The sequence below is a fragment of the Mesoplodon bidens genome (genome assembly GCF_964165515.1).
Source record: "Mesoplodon bidens genome assembly, chromosome: 6".
NCBI lineage: Eukaryota > Metazoa > Chordata > Mammalia > Artiodactyla > Ziphiidae > Mesoplodon > Mesoplodon bidens.
Genome location: NC_138162.1, coordinates 77,135,486 through 77,151,073, shown reverse-complemented (window position 1 = coordinate 77,151,073; position 15,588 = coordinate 77,135,486). Strand labels below are relative to the sequence as shown.

Sequence of the window (15,588 nt, the reverse complement as noted above, 5' to 3'; positions counted from 1 at the left end):
TTTTAACAACTTTTATTCATGCCAATAACCCTAAATTAATCGATAGAACTTCAAATTTTATTAGCATGTTAAAATTACCAAACACTTTGATCATCATTCATCTGCCAAAGAAACATGACAACTCAGTATTTTTTCTCCTTTAAAGCAAAATAAAAAATTTTTAATCTAAAGTAAAGCTTTAATACTCATTTTAGATATTTCTCTAGTCCATTTATTTTTAAATGTTTAAGAACTATATTCTGGTTATTAATAATGACATTTCTTACCAGGATCTGCTAATCCAGTGGTCTCTAACAGTATGTAATCAAATTTCCCTTTCTTCTGCATCAAATTCTCAATAGCTCTAAGGCCACTGTCCCTGGAGAATGCCAAAACATGATATACATTGATTGCCTGAATATTTTAAAGTGATCATCACAAACATTTAAAAATATATTTAGCAACCAGGGATAAAGATATCTTTAGGCATGTGGAAATTTACCTCAGTCCCAAGCTTCTAACATGTCCATCCAGTATTTACCGGTTTGGGGGAGGGGAGGGAAATGGATGCATATATGCTGACAGGTAATAAGAAATCAGATACTTGATGAGTTAATACTTTAATTTTATTAAAATTAAAAGCAGAGGGAATTTTAATATACCTGACTAAAGTAAGTCAGAACCTGTTATTTCTATAGTTTTATGAAAGAAAATACTCAATACAGAAAATGACAAAATTTAGGAATTATAGTAGCTTAATATAACAGCTAAAGGGACACTACAATTAAAAACCTTTCAATTCTGTTCTGAATTAGGGTAGCAGGCTTTAATTTCCTTTTTTCTTAATAATATCAAAAGTGCAAGAAAATACTTAATTTTAATTGTCTAAGAAAATCTGTTATGTTTTAGCCTTGCTAATACACTTGACTCAAACACCTAAGATAGTAAATGATGTAGAAGAAATTTAATTCACTAGAATATACAAAATCAACCATATGGGTATTAATTTTCCTAATCTGCTCAACAAACATTTGAGTGACTACTATGTGTCACTCCTTTTCTAAGAGCTGTTATATTGGTGAATAAAACACTCTCCTTGGAAACAACTATAACTGGTGGAACAGGATGTGAGGTTTTTCTCTTTTTTCATGGTCATTTTTGTTTTTAGAGGTTGAATTCTTGGAAATAAGACCAATGACTTATTAAATTCGGAATAATCATTTTTTACACATTAAATGAGACTTTCATGCACCACAGGGATTATTAATTAAACCCTGACATCAAAAACAACAACAGGGGCTTCCCTGGTGGCGCAGTGGTTGAGAGTCTGCCTGCCGATGCAGGGGACACGGGTTCGTGCCCCGGTCTGGGAAGATCCCACATGCCGCAGAGCGGTTGGGCCCGTGAGCCATGGCCGTTGAGCCTGCGCGTCCGGAGCCTGTGCTCCGCAACGGGAGAGGCCACAACAGTGAGAGGCCCACGTACAGCAAAAAAAAAAAAAAAAAAAAACAACAACAAAAAACTCAATAAAAGGACCACAGCATTAGAGCAGATAGAAAAACAAGGCATCAAGAAATGCTTTAAGAAAATGCATCCTAATAAGTCGTTTACTTGAAAATACAGTGAAGAAGATTATGTAGATTCAGTTAATTTACATAAGGAAATCAAAGCTAGAAATATAACCAATAAACATTTCCAGAAGCCAACAAGCACACAGTAAAAACATTCCTCACTTTACGGAACAGCAGAGGCAACCGTTTCTGAGTTCCAGCCATTCTTCATAGAGTTCTCCACCTTGACTGACAGCTAAGGATTTCTCCAATGCACTTCCTAGAATGATTAACAAGAAGCACTCTTTAGATTATGTCCACTAGTCAACCAAAAGCAAAGATGAGTATACTCAATAATGGGGAAGATTTCAAAGCAGACAATACATTTCGTAACTTTTATTCTTTCATTCTATTCAGGCTGCCTCAATATTTTAAACTATACTACTCTACATTATTTTAGCTTTTCTTTCTTTAAGAGAATTTAAACCCTAAAGAGGCAAATGTAAAATCTACTTCCTCTTTAGGCCTCTTACTAGCCTGCTCCCATTTCCTAATAAAGTAGCTATTTTAAAGGTGTTCTTTCTTGTCCATGGCCAACTCTCTAGATAGACCAGTATGTTTATATATTGGTTTTTATATGCCCTTCAATCTCTTACCTATGTTTTCTTTTCATTCTTCCTCTAAATTGTTTCTGTGTCTACTAGACAGAGCGTTCAGTATTCCCCATATGAGTTATACCCTTAGTTCATTTTGAGGAAGTTTTGCTTGGCCAGGGTACCAATGTGCTCACTTAAAAATTAAATTTTAATCAAATACACATATGTTTCCTAGCAATGCTTACCTGAGAAAGGATAAAGTATATTTGAGAGCCTGAGATGCTTGTTATCAAATAAGAATGATTTAAAAGTCTTACTTTTCCTCCAGTAAAGAAACATACCCCAGCCAGGAAAGAGTTCTAAATATCCAGTAAAGCAAATGACCAACAACAACAACAAAAAAAAACCTGAATAATTTTTCACTTACATATATTTTTTGTTTATACTTCAGTTAGGCAATGATAAAGAGTTTTGAAAGGGGCTGCTACAGAATTCAGGGTGTAGAGAATATTAATAAAATGAAAAGGAAAGTATTACAAATGCTGTACAGGACAAAGTTTGAAAAAAGGTCCAGAAAGATAGTAAGAAATAATAATAAATGCAATCAGTGTCCAACAGAAGATCAGTTAATAAGAAGTTAGAATTAAAAACTATGATTAAAAAATCTTAGGATTTTTATTTTTGTCTAACAGGACTCTTTAGTTTACTGAAACTATCTTCAGTTTACTAAAACCAGAAATCAAGTTCAACTAACAGGCCTCCCATCCTGTTAATAAACCTAGCTCCTTTACCAATTTGTAACTGAAAAAAAAGTATAATTTAAGAAATACCCCAACTGAAGCTGTATTTTTTGGCTAAACATGAGTTTTATTAAAATTCACACTTGAGAAGAAAAGCTTATAAAAGAAATCAGAGAATTGTGTCTAACATTGCTGTATACATTTTTTTAAAACACAGTTCAATATTAAAGACAAAAAAACTGGAATGTTAAATGTACATATTTTCACAGATAAAGGAAGTTGCTTGAGGATGGAGACCACATGTTTAACTTATTTTTTAAATCTTCTGTTTTAACTGTTTTGCAGAATAATAAACGTTCAACAAGATAAACTTATAAGCCTGAAGCATTTTCAAATATTTTTCAAAAGTTGCAATTATACAATACAGTCAGTACAAAAGGACCTTTCTAGTTGGTACAAATATCTTCCTGAAAGATTTTCTTTCATATCCTTAGATTTTTACTTCTGGAGATATTTATTTTATGCAAAAATCTAATTTAATTCTGTTGGTATGAATTCTAAAGTTAAACAAAATAAAATTTTATAGAAATTATCTGATTTCAGTATCTCGAACCCATACAAAATAAAGCTTGACATAAATGAATCTAATTTTTCCAAAACTATCTACAGCAATGTGTTCACATTATAATGTCTTGCATTTTCATTTTAAAATATGGAATATCAATTCACCAGTTGAATTAACTGTCCAATAAATTCTTGCAGCATGGCATTTACTGAACTTTACTTACCTTCCCCGAATTCATTTAAAATCACTGCTATTCTTTTACTATGTTGCTCTGTCAAAATATAGTTCAGAAGTGTTGTCTTCCCAGCACCTATAAAATATGTTTGTTTTAAATAACAAAATTCAAAGACTAACTTTAGAGACACAAAAAAAGATATAAAGGGACTTCCCTGGTGGTCCAGTGGTAAAGAATCCGCCTTACAATGCAGGGGACGCAGGTTTGATCCCTGGTCAGGGAACTGACCCACATGCCGCAGGGCATCTAAGCCCGAGTGCCACAACTATTGAGCTTGCGGGCCTCAACTAGAGAGCCTGCGTGCTGCAAACTACAGAGCCCATGTGCCCTGGAGGCCACGCGCCGCAACCAGAGAGAGAAAACCTGCACGCCACAACTAGAAAGAAGCCCAAGCGCCGCAATGAAGAGCGCATGCACCGCAAAGATCCCACGTGCCTCAACAAAGATCCCACATGCCACAACTAAGACCCGATGCAGCCAAAATAAATTAATAAATTAAAGTCTTAAAAAAAAAGATATAAAGAGTCCCAACACTCTTTAAAATTTGCATGCTATTCAAATATTATTTAACAATGGTAAGAGAAGATTCTAGAGGAAAAGATTAAAGTATTCTTTGTAAACTATTAAAAATGCTTTATGCTGACATAAAATTTTATAAATATTTATAAATACTCCAACAAGGTGGGTCACATAGATTTCTTTGACCTCATATGACAAAAAAATATGCCTTCTATATAACTTACACAAGTAATGTAAGGGCATCTAACTTTTCTATTAAATAAGGAATTATTGAAGTAATGGCTCCTAAGGAATAAAGTACTTGTGTAGTTTATAAAACATAAAATATTTAAATCCCTTCACCCGATGACAATGCTTCTTAGTCAAGAATATATGGTTTACTTCCCCAGAATGTACACATAAAGACCTTTCTTTTATTTTAACATTCATCATTAACCAGACACAAATTCAGAATATCTATATGGCTACTTTTAGTATGCTTAAAGCAATCTATAAAATTGATTACACACACACACACACACACAATGGAGAATGGACCTAAGAAATGTTAACAAAAGACACAATAATGAGTATTAGGAAAGAAAAGTGCATAAAGCTATGCTAACTCTATCCAGTAGGTGGCATATTACACCTAATACATTCAGCTCAAGCAGAAGAAAAACTTTTGTCTTGTGAACCATACATACCAAAGTCCATGGAGGGGAAAACAAACAAACAAACAAACAAAAAAACAAACCCTAACTGCATGCACATACTAGTGCAGTTCAACTGGATAAATATGTCATTTATTTACCTATTTTTCTGCTGGTGCGCATTTGGGTTGTTTCTAGTGTTTTGCTATTACAAATAGTGCTGCCAAGAACTTTTACAGGTAAGCTTGTACACATCTTCTGAAGTACATTTACAAGATTTCTAGGGTATAACTAGGAGGGATTTACTGAGTAATAGGGTATTAATATCTTCAACTTTTTGGGGTCACATTCGTATAAAGCTATCAAAGGGATGGAAGGCTTGTATTTAGCAGGCTTTAGGAAGCTCAATGTCACTAAAGGTTGACATTTAGAATGGAAGGGACAGAACTTAAGGACACAGGGCAATGAGAAAATTCTTAAAACCAGTCCAAGTGTGAGACGGGTGCCCTGAGCATGAGTGCTGCACTAAGCAGTGGCAGTGAAAATGGAAAGGAAGGGGTGGATGTAGGAGACCTAATAGAATTACTAGGGCTTCATAATTAACCATATTATGAAGCAAAAGACGTTAAGACACAGTTCAGTCACTCAAAAGTCTCCTATGGACCAGATTTTATACGGAGCCTTGGTGAAAAGTGCACAAGACACAGACAAACTCTCTCTACCTTCAGGAAGCTTAGAAACATTAAAGGAAGTGGGAGCAGGAGGGGAATTCAGAGCAATAAAGAAGCAATTATGTCATGGGATGACACATTCAATAGATATACAAGATGTCAGGGAGCACCTAAGAGGGACATCTAGCCAGAGGACTAACAGAAGAAAGTATTCCTGGGGCCAAAACACTTGGCACATTGTAGAAGTAAAAGTCGTTCAGTGTGGCTGGGCCACAGTTTCACAGGCTAAAGAGGTTGTCAAGAGCCAGATTGTAAAGCTCTGGTAATTCATGTTAAGGAATTTGAACTTTAACCCAAATAGAAACCACTGAAGGGTGTGACAAAATCAGACTGACATTCATAAAGATCATTAAGGCTCAAATACAGAGAATATATTAAAGGGCAGCATGACTCAAGACCAGTTAGGAAGCTTTTAGAATATTCCAGATAGTTGGGCTCACAGAAGCAACCATCATTCAAGATGGGATGGTAACATGAAGTTTTAGACATGCAGAGTTTGACATGTCTGTGGGACATCAAAATAAAAACCAGCTGGGTATGAAGTTAAAAGGATGGACAGAGAGCGAAAAAAATAAATTTTAAAGGAGAAGCCAGAGAAGTACGTGGAAAATCTGATGAAAAATGCGATGGAAACCAAGGGAACAAGAGTTCAAGAAAGAGAAAATGGTCAAGAATAAGTAAGAAAACTATCCCCTAGATTCAGCACAAAGTTGCTGGCATTAGTCCTCACTCCTAAGCTTCAGACCATTATCTCCAATGCTCTTCTGATCTACCAGTGAGCAAAATGGGGAAAGACGGGAGGGCAAGTCTAAACTATACTGTTTCAGACAAGAAATTTGCTCAACTTCGCAGTAGAGCAGCCTCTGAATAACAGTGGGAAATTCCTTTATTAATAAATAAACTCCTTTATAAAATTAATCCTGAGTAAAAATGAAAATAAACTTAGTCTACAAAGCAACAAAAGAGAAATGCCAGTGATTTAATTCCTATTTTTATGTAAAAGGCCCTCAGGTGCACCAAGTTTGTACTTGTCTCCAGCAGCATCTAGAAGTGGTACTATTTTCCCCAGATCGTTTCACTTTATCTACACTTCTTAACTTTTCCCACACTTTTAATATGGTATTTATTCTAGCCCTTCTAGTTAACTGTAAAGTTTTAAAATAATACTTCTCAAACTTTTCCAGTAAAGTACCTCTAGTGTAAGCACATAAACTGTCCTTCAGGAAATTGTACTATGTTTATAAAGCTATGAATTCAAGTGATCCCATGAACTCCTGAAAGTCCTCAGTTTGAGAAATATAGCCTTTGAGGGCACAGTAATTCTATTCTTACTCTTTCTCCTACAGTACTTGACAAACAGACCTCAAAAAAAAAAATGTTTGAGATAGGAGTACTCTACACGAAAGGCTGGAAGAGACTGGCTCGTCAGGAAGAGGAATATACTGAGGAATGGTCCTCCGGTGTCGGGCATTTTCAGAAAGGTCCCACTTTAATTGGAACAGAGTTATACGGTAGGTATTTCTTGCCCCACTAAGCAGAAGAGAAAAGCAAAGTCAGACAGGTGACGGGAACTATTTCCGTTTTCAAGTGAGGCAGGTGAACTTTAGAAATACAAGGTAACTTGTTAGAGGTCACATGCATAATGAGGGGCGGGTCCGTGCTTCACACTGCAAAGCCAGAACTAGTTTCAAAAATGCGAGGCTAATTTTCAATCTCACTTGATAAATGTGACCCAAACTTAGAGGGGTCTGAGCATAACCTCTGAGATGAAAAGCAACCCAGTCGGGGAGCAAGTGACCCAGCCCCTACCTCAGAGACATTTGCTGTCGGCCAGAAGGCCCCGATGCCTAAGGGGAACAGGCACCGTCAGCCTCAAACTCACAGGACAACAGCGTTCACTGCATTTTCTGACCGGGACTGTTAGTTACCTAAATACCCGGTGATAATTGTGACTGGGATCTTAGCGCCGGGGCCAGACGTTTCCTCCTTCTCCTCTCTTTGCTTCGTCTTAATGGGGACCAATTCAGGACAATCCTCCTCAGCCTGCTCCTCTTCCTCATCCGCGGAGCCCATAGCAGGAAACATACTGGCAAACAGCACAGCACACCTCTACCTAAGAGAAACACCTGGGATCAAAACGCCGGCCCGCAGCTGCGTATGGTAAGCGCGCGGCGCGTGCTTTACGTCATCACGCCGCGACGCGTGGCGCCTCCTGATGCCGCCCACGGTTATTACCTGGTCTGCGTCTGAGGACCGCCTCCCCTATTAGACACGCCCCCAGGGGAACTGGGCAGGTCCCTGGGGCGTGTTCTCTGAACCAGACCCGAGCGAGGCGGAGTTGTTGGGCCCAGACCTGACGCCGTCTCTGTGTGCGCCTTTAACCTTAAAAGCTAATGGCTGGCTGATGGTAGAGTTGAGTCCCAGGTGGTTGGAACCTGGAGTGCGAAGCCTGTCCTAAACAGCTCTCATGAGGAATAGGCTTTATCAACTTGACATTTCTTAGTATCATTAAAAAATTTTTTTAATTCATAGGAGAAAGAATGGGAAGCTGTTAACACTGCAAAGGTAATTGTAATTTTTCTGCCTGAACTAGTGAAACTTTTTTCTTTTTTATAATTGCAGATTTTACATGTATATCCAAATTTTTACTACGTACATGCATTATTTTTATTTATTTTATCTTCTCATTTTTTATTTGGACTCAGTTACCCTGAGTTCATTTATTATATTCTTTAGTGCATGACACACTCATCAATAATCCATGGATAGTCTGGACAAAGAATGTCACCTGCCATATCAGTAAACAAAGGCTGTTGCAGCCATCAAGCCATTAGCCTCTGCAGCCAAACCAACAGTGCACCCTGAGGGGACTCAGGATGGAGAAAAACAGGATACGGGCCCTAGATAGTTAAGGTGCATATTAAAGGAATGATTTCACTAAGCCCAGACTCTTTCATCTTCCTATACATAGAAAAGCACTAAATTCATTAACTTGAGATGTCTGGTTTTCTTTAATTAACAGTAATCTTTTGATGTTCTAACTACCTGGTTTGGGTTTTTTGTTTTTTCTGTTTGTTTGTTTTTTTGTTTGTTTTGCAAAAACTCCTAGATCCTGGCTCCTCCCTTACATCTTCCGGACAGTCCCTTAGAGCTATCTGAGAGGCTGTTCCCGTGCTTAATTCCTAATGAATAAAACATAATTCTCAACTTTTAGTTTGTGCATTTTTTTTTAGTCTACAGTAGCTCTCCTTTATATTTACATATATATTTATGTATATTTACAATGAACTTTGACCTCACCTCTAACCCAAGAACGTTACCAATAAGTTACACCTATTCATGTGGCTGTCTCCTATTCCAACCCTCTGCCTCTCCTCTGAGATAGTAAGTACTCTCATAGTGGTTGATCATAGGTGACTTACTTCCTCTTTTCTTTTTAGTTCTATCACTTATATATGTACTTAGACAATATGATGTTTAATTTTGCTTGTCTTTGAATTTCATAAAAAGAGTATCGTACAATATATAATCTCCTAGGGTTAGCTAATTTTCCAGCTCCACTGTTGTATTATATCGTTATATGACTCTGCAGCAACTTATTTATCCATTTCCTGTCAATCATTTTCAGGTTTTGCTCTTATGAACAGCATTGAGTGACGCTTCAGCATTACTGCCTGAACAGAAGCTGTTACAGCTGTGACTTCCTTCTCTTACATACTTCTCAGGCAAGTTCTTGCAGATTCCCTTACATGACTCTGGCTGAACATTATACTAACATCTCTTATCTCTTACCAAGAACAACGTGTGCCCTTTAGCGGCTCAGTCAAGAGGATGGACAAGTACTGCTGTAACTGTGTGTAGCCTCAGTCAGAAGCAAAAAGAGTTTTATACAGTAGTCAAAACTTAAAGGCACCCCAAATGTCCATCAGCTGATGAATGGATAAACAAAATATGGTATAATGGAAAAGTATCTCACAATAAACAGAAATAGAGTACTGATACCTGCTACAAGATGAATGAACCTCAAAAGCATTATGCTGAGTGAAAGAAGGCGTTCACAAAACACCACATACTGTATGATTCCATTTACATGAAATGTCCAGAATAGGCAGATCTATAGAAACAAAGTAGATTATTTATCACCAGGGACTAGGGGACTGAAGGCAGTGACTGTAAATGGGTACATTTAGGGGGTGACGAAAATGTTCTAAAATTGACTTGGTCATGGTAGCACAACTCTCTGAACACACTAAAAACCACTCAATTGTACACTTTAAATAGGTGTATTGTACAGTGTGTGAATTTTATCCCAAAAGAGCTGCTATTTAAAAAAGGTTCCCAGGAGTTCCCTGGTGGTCCAGTGGTTAAGACTCCAAGCTTCCACTGCAGGGGTCCCAGGTTCAATCCCTGATCAGGGAACTAAGATAAATAAATAAAATAAATAAAAATTAAAAAAAATAAAATAAAAGAGTCTCCTCTGTGCATCAAAATGTGGTGGTGACAGTGTGCATTTGCACAGAAGCACTGCCTTCAGGTCTTGCCTCCAGCAGTTTCAAGTCCTGGCCTTCTGGGTAGAGTTATCATTTGTGGTAATTTCCCAATTGAGACATACCTAGGTATGAGTATAAAGATTAGAGCTTAAAATTTTTCCTTTAGTCTTTTTCTATAATATTCTTCAGCAAGATGTCTATCCATGAATTCTATGGAGTTCTACCATTTTCTTTTCTGACTCTAGTAACTGGACAGAATTTAGGAAGAACGTGTTTGAAGAGGTGAGGGATTTGATTTATTTAGTTATACGGCTTTCAATCTCAGCTCTTCTTGCATGTCTGAGTATGACTGTTTTTACTTCTATCTTAACACAGGACACCAATTTTATCCATTCTATTCTGAGTGAGACGTTGTTGTTGTTGTTTTTATTTAATCCAAAATGCCTTTTAAAGTAAGTTTTTAAATGTCCTAAGTATAATATTGTAGAATCTATCACAATCTCTTCTATTCTATTCTGCAATCTATTACAATGTATTCCAATGTAACTTTAAAATTTCCTCATTTTTGTGTTTTATTTAATCACAGTTGCTTTATGGTAAAATGATAACAATAATAATAATGTGTGTATCCCTTACTAAGTGATAGGCATTATGTTAAACATATTAAATGCATTATCTCATTTAACTCTGCAAGATAAATATTATTTGTATACCCATTTATAAGCAAGGAAACTGAGGCTTAGAAAAGTTACATATCTTGCTCAAAGTTGTACATTCAGTAAATTCAGCCCTGCAGCTCAATGCAGATCTTCCTGACACTAAGTCCCATGCTCTTCTAAACCAGAGATCTGCAAACTTTTTCTGTAAAGGGCCAGGCAGTAAGTACTTTAGTCAACAGGAAAATTCAAGGATGTTATGTAGGTACTCATAACAGAGAAAACAAATGTCCACACGTTTTGAAATGTGAGCCTCATATAATTTTCATGTCATGAAATATTATTCTTTTAATTTTTTTCAACCTACAAAAAATATAAAAAGCATTCTGAGCTTGCAGGCTATACAGAAAGAAGCAGAAAGCCATAGTTTGCCAACTACTGATCTAATATGCACTGCCTTGTTAAGCTGAATTTTGCAAAAACAGATCACCCTTGCTATTTTCAACTCAGTTTGTAAATCATTCACCATTGCAACCACTCCCCGTCCTCAAAGGGTTAGGTACCATAGTATACTACCATACTAATATTCAGAGAAAGGTAGGTCTGAAACTGAGAAGTCTAAACTATTTCTCCAAGGACACTGATACCCAATTTAAAGAGCACCTGACTCTTTGCATTGTGGTAAGAGCCCTCTGTTGGCGCAGAGCTGGATTTCAGCAGCTCAGCTTTGTGGCAATAACCCTGCCATATGTCCTTTGGCATAATTCCCTGCTCCTCCTTTTTGCCTCACTTCTCTCCTTTGAATAATTATGATTGTTGCCATGAGAAAAAGTAAGGACTGTAGCTACATCCAAATCAGGGGAAAGCTAAAAATAATGCCAACTTGGTATTGTTTTTTTCTCTCAATTTTGCAACTTCCTGCAAAAGAAAGAACAACACATCAGTGACCAGCAATAACTATTGCCTTAGAGAAAAGGAAACTGAGGGTTTCAAAATTAACCCAGTTCCTCTTATCTAGCTGCAGTTGGCAAATAAATAAATATTTCTTAAATGCTAATATTTATTGATTTATTTGCTATTTTTCATTAGATGCACATGAACTTAGTGGGAATATCTCTGAAAGTCCAGAGGCCAGTGGTTTTTATTCTTGTAACTGCCTTAGATAAGACAGAATAACAATATTCAAGTATCACATAGTCCTCTGTTAGGATATAAAACCATTTTATGCACATGAAATAATATTCCTTCCCCCAAATATTGAAGGTGAGTGGTAGGTGAAATAAGTACATTTCTGTGTTTTTAGGGAGTGTGACTTTCATTTAAGGCTGTCAGTAATATTATTTGAATTCATTATCTTAGGCTGTTAAACTATGCTACTTGTAAGGCTTATTTATAGTCCAGTCACTTTTAAATCAGCTTCCCACAAAATCTTTTAAAAAGAGAAAAGCACTATTCAAAGCCTGCATGCTGGCCAACTTGAGTGGTGCACTATTCTCTCTAAAATATACTATCAGGCAAAGAGTGGGTGTTGAGCAAAACTAGAAAAATGTTGTGCAATGATTTATATTGTAATGGTTTAGGAGACAGTCTAAATAATAGCCTCTTCTACTGTCGATAGAAATTTAGAAGTGACATTTGTGGCTTTATTTAAGTTTCACTTGCTAACTTCTATGGTTTTAAAGAAGTGTATGCCAAAATCCACAGGCACCTGCTCATGATTGCTTAAATGTAAATAAAAGACACAGAAACAAAAGTGAAAGATCTCCATTCTTCTCTCCTCTTACTATTCCTCCAAATTTCCTCACAGAGTGTTTAATTGCACTTAACTGAAATACTGTGCTATCAGCAAAGCCAGGGCTTCCTGGTTTCAAGACCAGTGTCTTTGGAGTCCCATAGCTCTGTCTCTCAATTAGGCATTACGATTTCATTTATGGAGGAAGATTCATGAACTTTCTTCAGATTGACTTACTTACTTTCCTCTTATTATTTTAATGTTTTTGTTCTGCCCTTGAGTCTCAGTGTAGGCTGCTCCAAATACATAGCAGCAAATATTTTCAAGCCACGCAGCCACTTCCGGATCTCTGTCTCAATCACATAATCTTTCTATGGGAACTTCCTTCACATCAGCATCCTTCAGCACCCTTACTCCTTCTGCAAGCTACCTTTATTTTAGTGGTCCTTCCAAACTTATGTGCATAATAATTTGAAATTTCCTGAATTAGGTACTGTATGACTCATCCCCCTTTTCTTTAATAATAGCAGACCCCCTGAATTTTAAGCTAGGTACATGGCCTCTTAGGATAAAGATTACCCTTCCTAGTCTACCTTGCAACTAGGAATGGTCATGTGATGAAGTTCTGGCTCATGGACTGGATGAGAAGTGGTGTGTGGCAGTTTTGTAGAACCTAGTGTCCTTCATTTCTTCTTTCTCTTGCTGCCTGGGATACAGAAGTGATGGCTGGAGCGATTCTTGGTTACTAAGTATGGGAGCCACACCCCAGAGATGTGGGAGCAGAGACCTGGAAGCAGCCCACACCCTGGCATGGAGCTGCAGGAGAGGAAAATGAACTTTCGTGTTGTTTAAATTTCTGTTCATGCCACTGAAACGAACTCTAACCAATAGAAGGTTTTACTTGTTTGTCTTTAAAATAATATAAGTAACACCTGAATGTATTCTAATTAGAAAAAATTCAGACAGTGCATGTATACATGAGATTGTACTTATGTACGTGTGTGTGTGTGTTGACATGCATGCAGTATGTTTGAAAGGATACACATCACTGTAATAATAGACAGGGGCAATGGGGGAAGAGGAGAAATGGTTACATTTTATTTTTTAATACATCTTTGTATCATATTACTGGTTACAAAAGACAAAAGGCATCTATAATTTTTAACACGAATACTAAACATTTTTAAATAAATAAGATATATATCAACAACCTTTTTATGGAAGACAAAATTTTAAATAACTATCAAAATCTTAATTTTATATGCCTTTTGACTTAGGAATTCTATGGCTAGAAATTTGTCCTACATATATACGTATGCAGACATTTATGACATTTATAGTAGGTGTGTTGTAGGTAAAATGTTGGAAAAATCCTAACTATCCACCTGTAGGGGAATAGCTAAATAAATTTTGTACATCCATACATTGGAATACTGTGGTAAAGCTTTGAGTTATATTTACATATGAAACTTCTAGAAGCATCTTTGTTTTGGACAGCCCCCAAGGAAAAGACAGAAAGAAGAGTCTGAACGAAGCTTTCTGAATAACAAGAGAATCTATACTATACACGATGGATTTCTTTCTGATCACAGGTATGGTAAATTCATGTACAGCTTAATTGAACAAATTTAGTCTCCCATAACACTTGTATTCTATAGGTTAAATAACCAATTATGATTTCCTTTAACAAACATGTTTATAAGCTTTATGGTCATTACATGCTTTAAAGTTGAAGGTGACATTCCTAGGAGATTAAATAAAAACTTTGAAGTTAACAACTGACTCACCTGGAGAGCTACTTGCTCTTTTTCAGTAAACATTGAAGAGAAAAATTAATATAAGAGGGATTAACATATACACACTACTATATATAAAACAGATAACCAACAAGGACTTATTGTGTAGCACAGAGAGCTATACTCAATATTTTGTAATAACCTATAAGGGAAAAGAGTCTGAAAATGAATATATATATTACCGAATCACTTTACTGTACACCTGAAACTAACACAACATTGTAAATCAATGATACTTCAATAAAAAATTAAAATTAATTTAAAATTAAAAAATAAAGACCATACTCATAAGCACACATATGAAAAATATATCACAATAGCAATAGCACACACATAGACCTTTGCCCTACCTGGCCAGTGCTCCTTGGCTCCTTGTTCATTGTGCTTCTGTGGTCACCAGAATGTAAAACATTCACTTTATTATCTCAACTGAACAGAATAATAACCAGATGAGTACTTTGAATTCTAAAAACTCATGGGTCAATAAGATTCTGCCTTTCCAAGTTTTGCATCAAATATCATTTTGACCCATAATTTCTCTTTTAATATTAAGCAAAGCAGAATCAAGTTTTTAGTTTAAAATGTTTTATTTCACTAATACAAGTCACTAAAAAGATATATTCTTAAGAAGAAAAAGAAAAGTACAGAATGGTGCCGTTCCACTGGGAAGGGAAGAGCAGGAAAGAGAATGGTTAATATAATAATATTTAGTTTTAGTACTTCATTTAAAAATGTCTCTACCTCACCTTGTTTTCCTGCTTACCGCTTTATGAGCAATGGGTAAAATTCTGGTCACTACTTCACCATTAATTTCTTATCAATCCATTGCCATTTTCCCAGCTGAAAGGTAAAACATCCTTTTAACCTTTAACTTTTCATTTTGAAACTACTTCAAAATAACTTACAAAAGTTACAAAAATAGTACAGAGATTCCCACATATACCCTTCATCCTGTTTCCCCTAATTTTAATATCTCACACAATCACACCACAGTTATCAAAAGCAGGAAATTAACATTGACACAATGCTGTTAACTAATCTACAGACCTTATTCAAATGTTGCTCGCTGTCTTCTGTTTGCTCGCTAACATGTTTTCTGCACCAGGATCCAGCATAGGATCTCACATTGCACTTAGCTGTCACATGCCCTACTTTAATCAGGAGTATTTCTCTGTCTGTCATTCCTGAACTTGACAGTTTTGAAGAGTGTTTGTCAGTTATTTTGTAGAATGTCCCTCAACTTGGGGTTGTCATATGCTTCCTCAGGATTAAATTCAGGTTATGCATTTTGAGTGGGAGTACCACAAACCAATGGTATATCCTTCTCTGTGTATCACTTCAGAAGGCATGTGATATCCATCCGTCCC

At 36.3% G+C, this 15,588-nt stretch overlaps 1 protein-coding gene across 2 annotated transcripts in view; it reads right to left on the bottom strand.

Annotated features, from left to right (window-relative positions):
* LOC308619233 (zinc-regulated GTPase metalloprotein activator 1B) overlaps positions 1-7,754 on the bottom strand; it is a 44,287-nt gene extending 36,533 nt beyond the window's left edge. The window contains exons 1-4 of one of the 2 annotated variants that reach the window (XM_081237857.1): positions 7,476-7,754; positions 3,654-3,740; positions 1,713-1,809; positions 267-358 (exon numbers count right to left, since the gene is read on the bottom strand). In XM_081237857.1, the coding sequence (XP_081093983.1) occupies positions 267-358; positions 1,713-1,809; positions 3,654-3,740; positions 7,476-7,632 (433 nt within the window). In that variant the 5' untranslated portion in view covers positions 7,633-7,754. The remainder of the gene's footprint in view (positions 1-266; positions 359-1,712; positions 1,810-3,653; positions 3,741-7,475) is intronic. The other variant, XM_081237856.1, reaches the window with a different exon arrangement.
* Between the last annotated feature and the right edge of the window lie 7,834 nt (positions 7,755-15,588).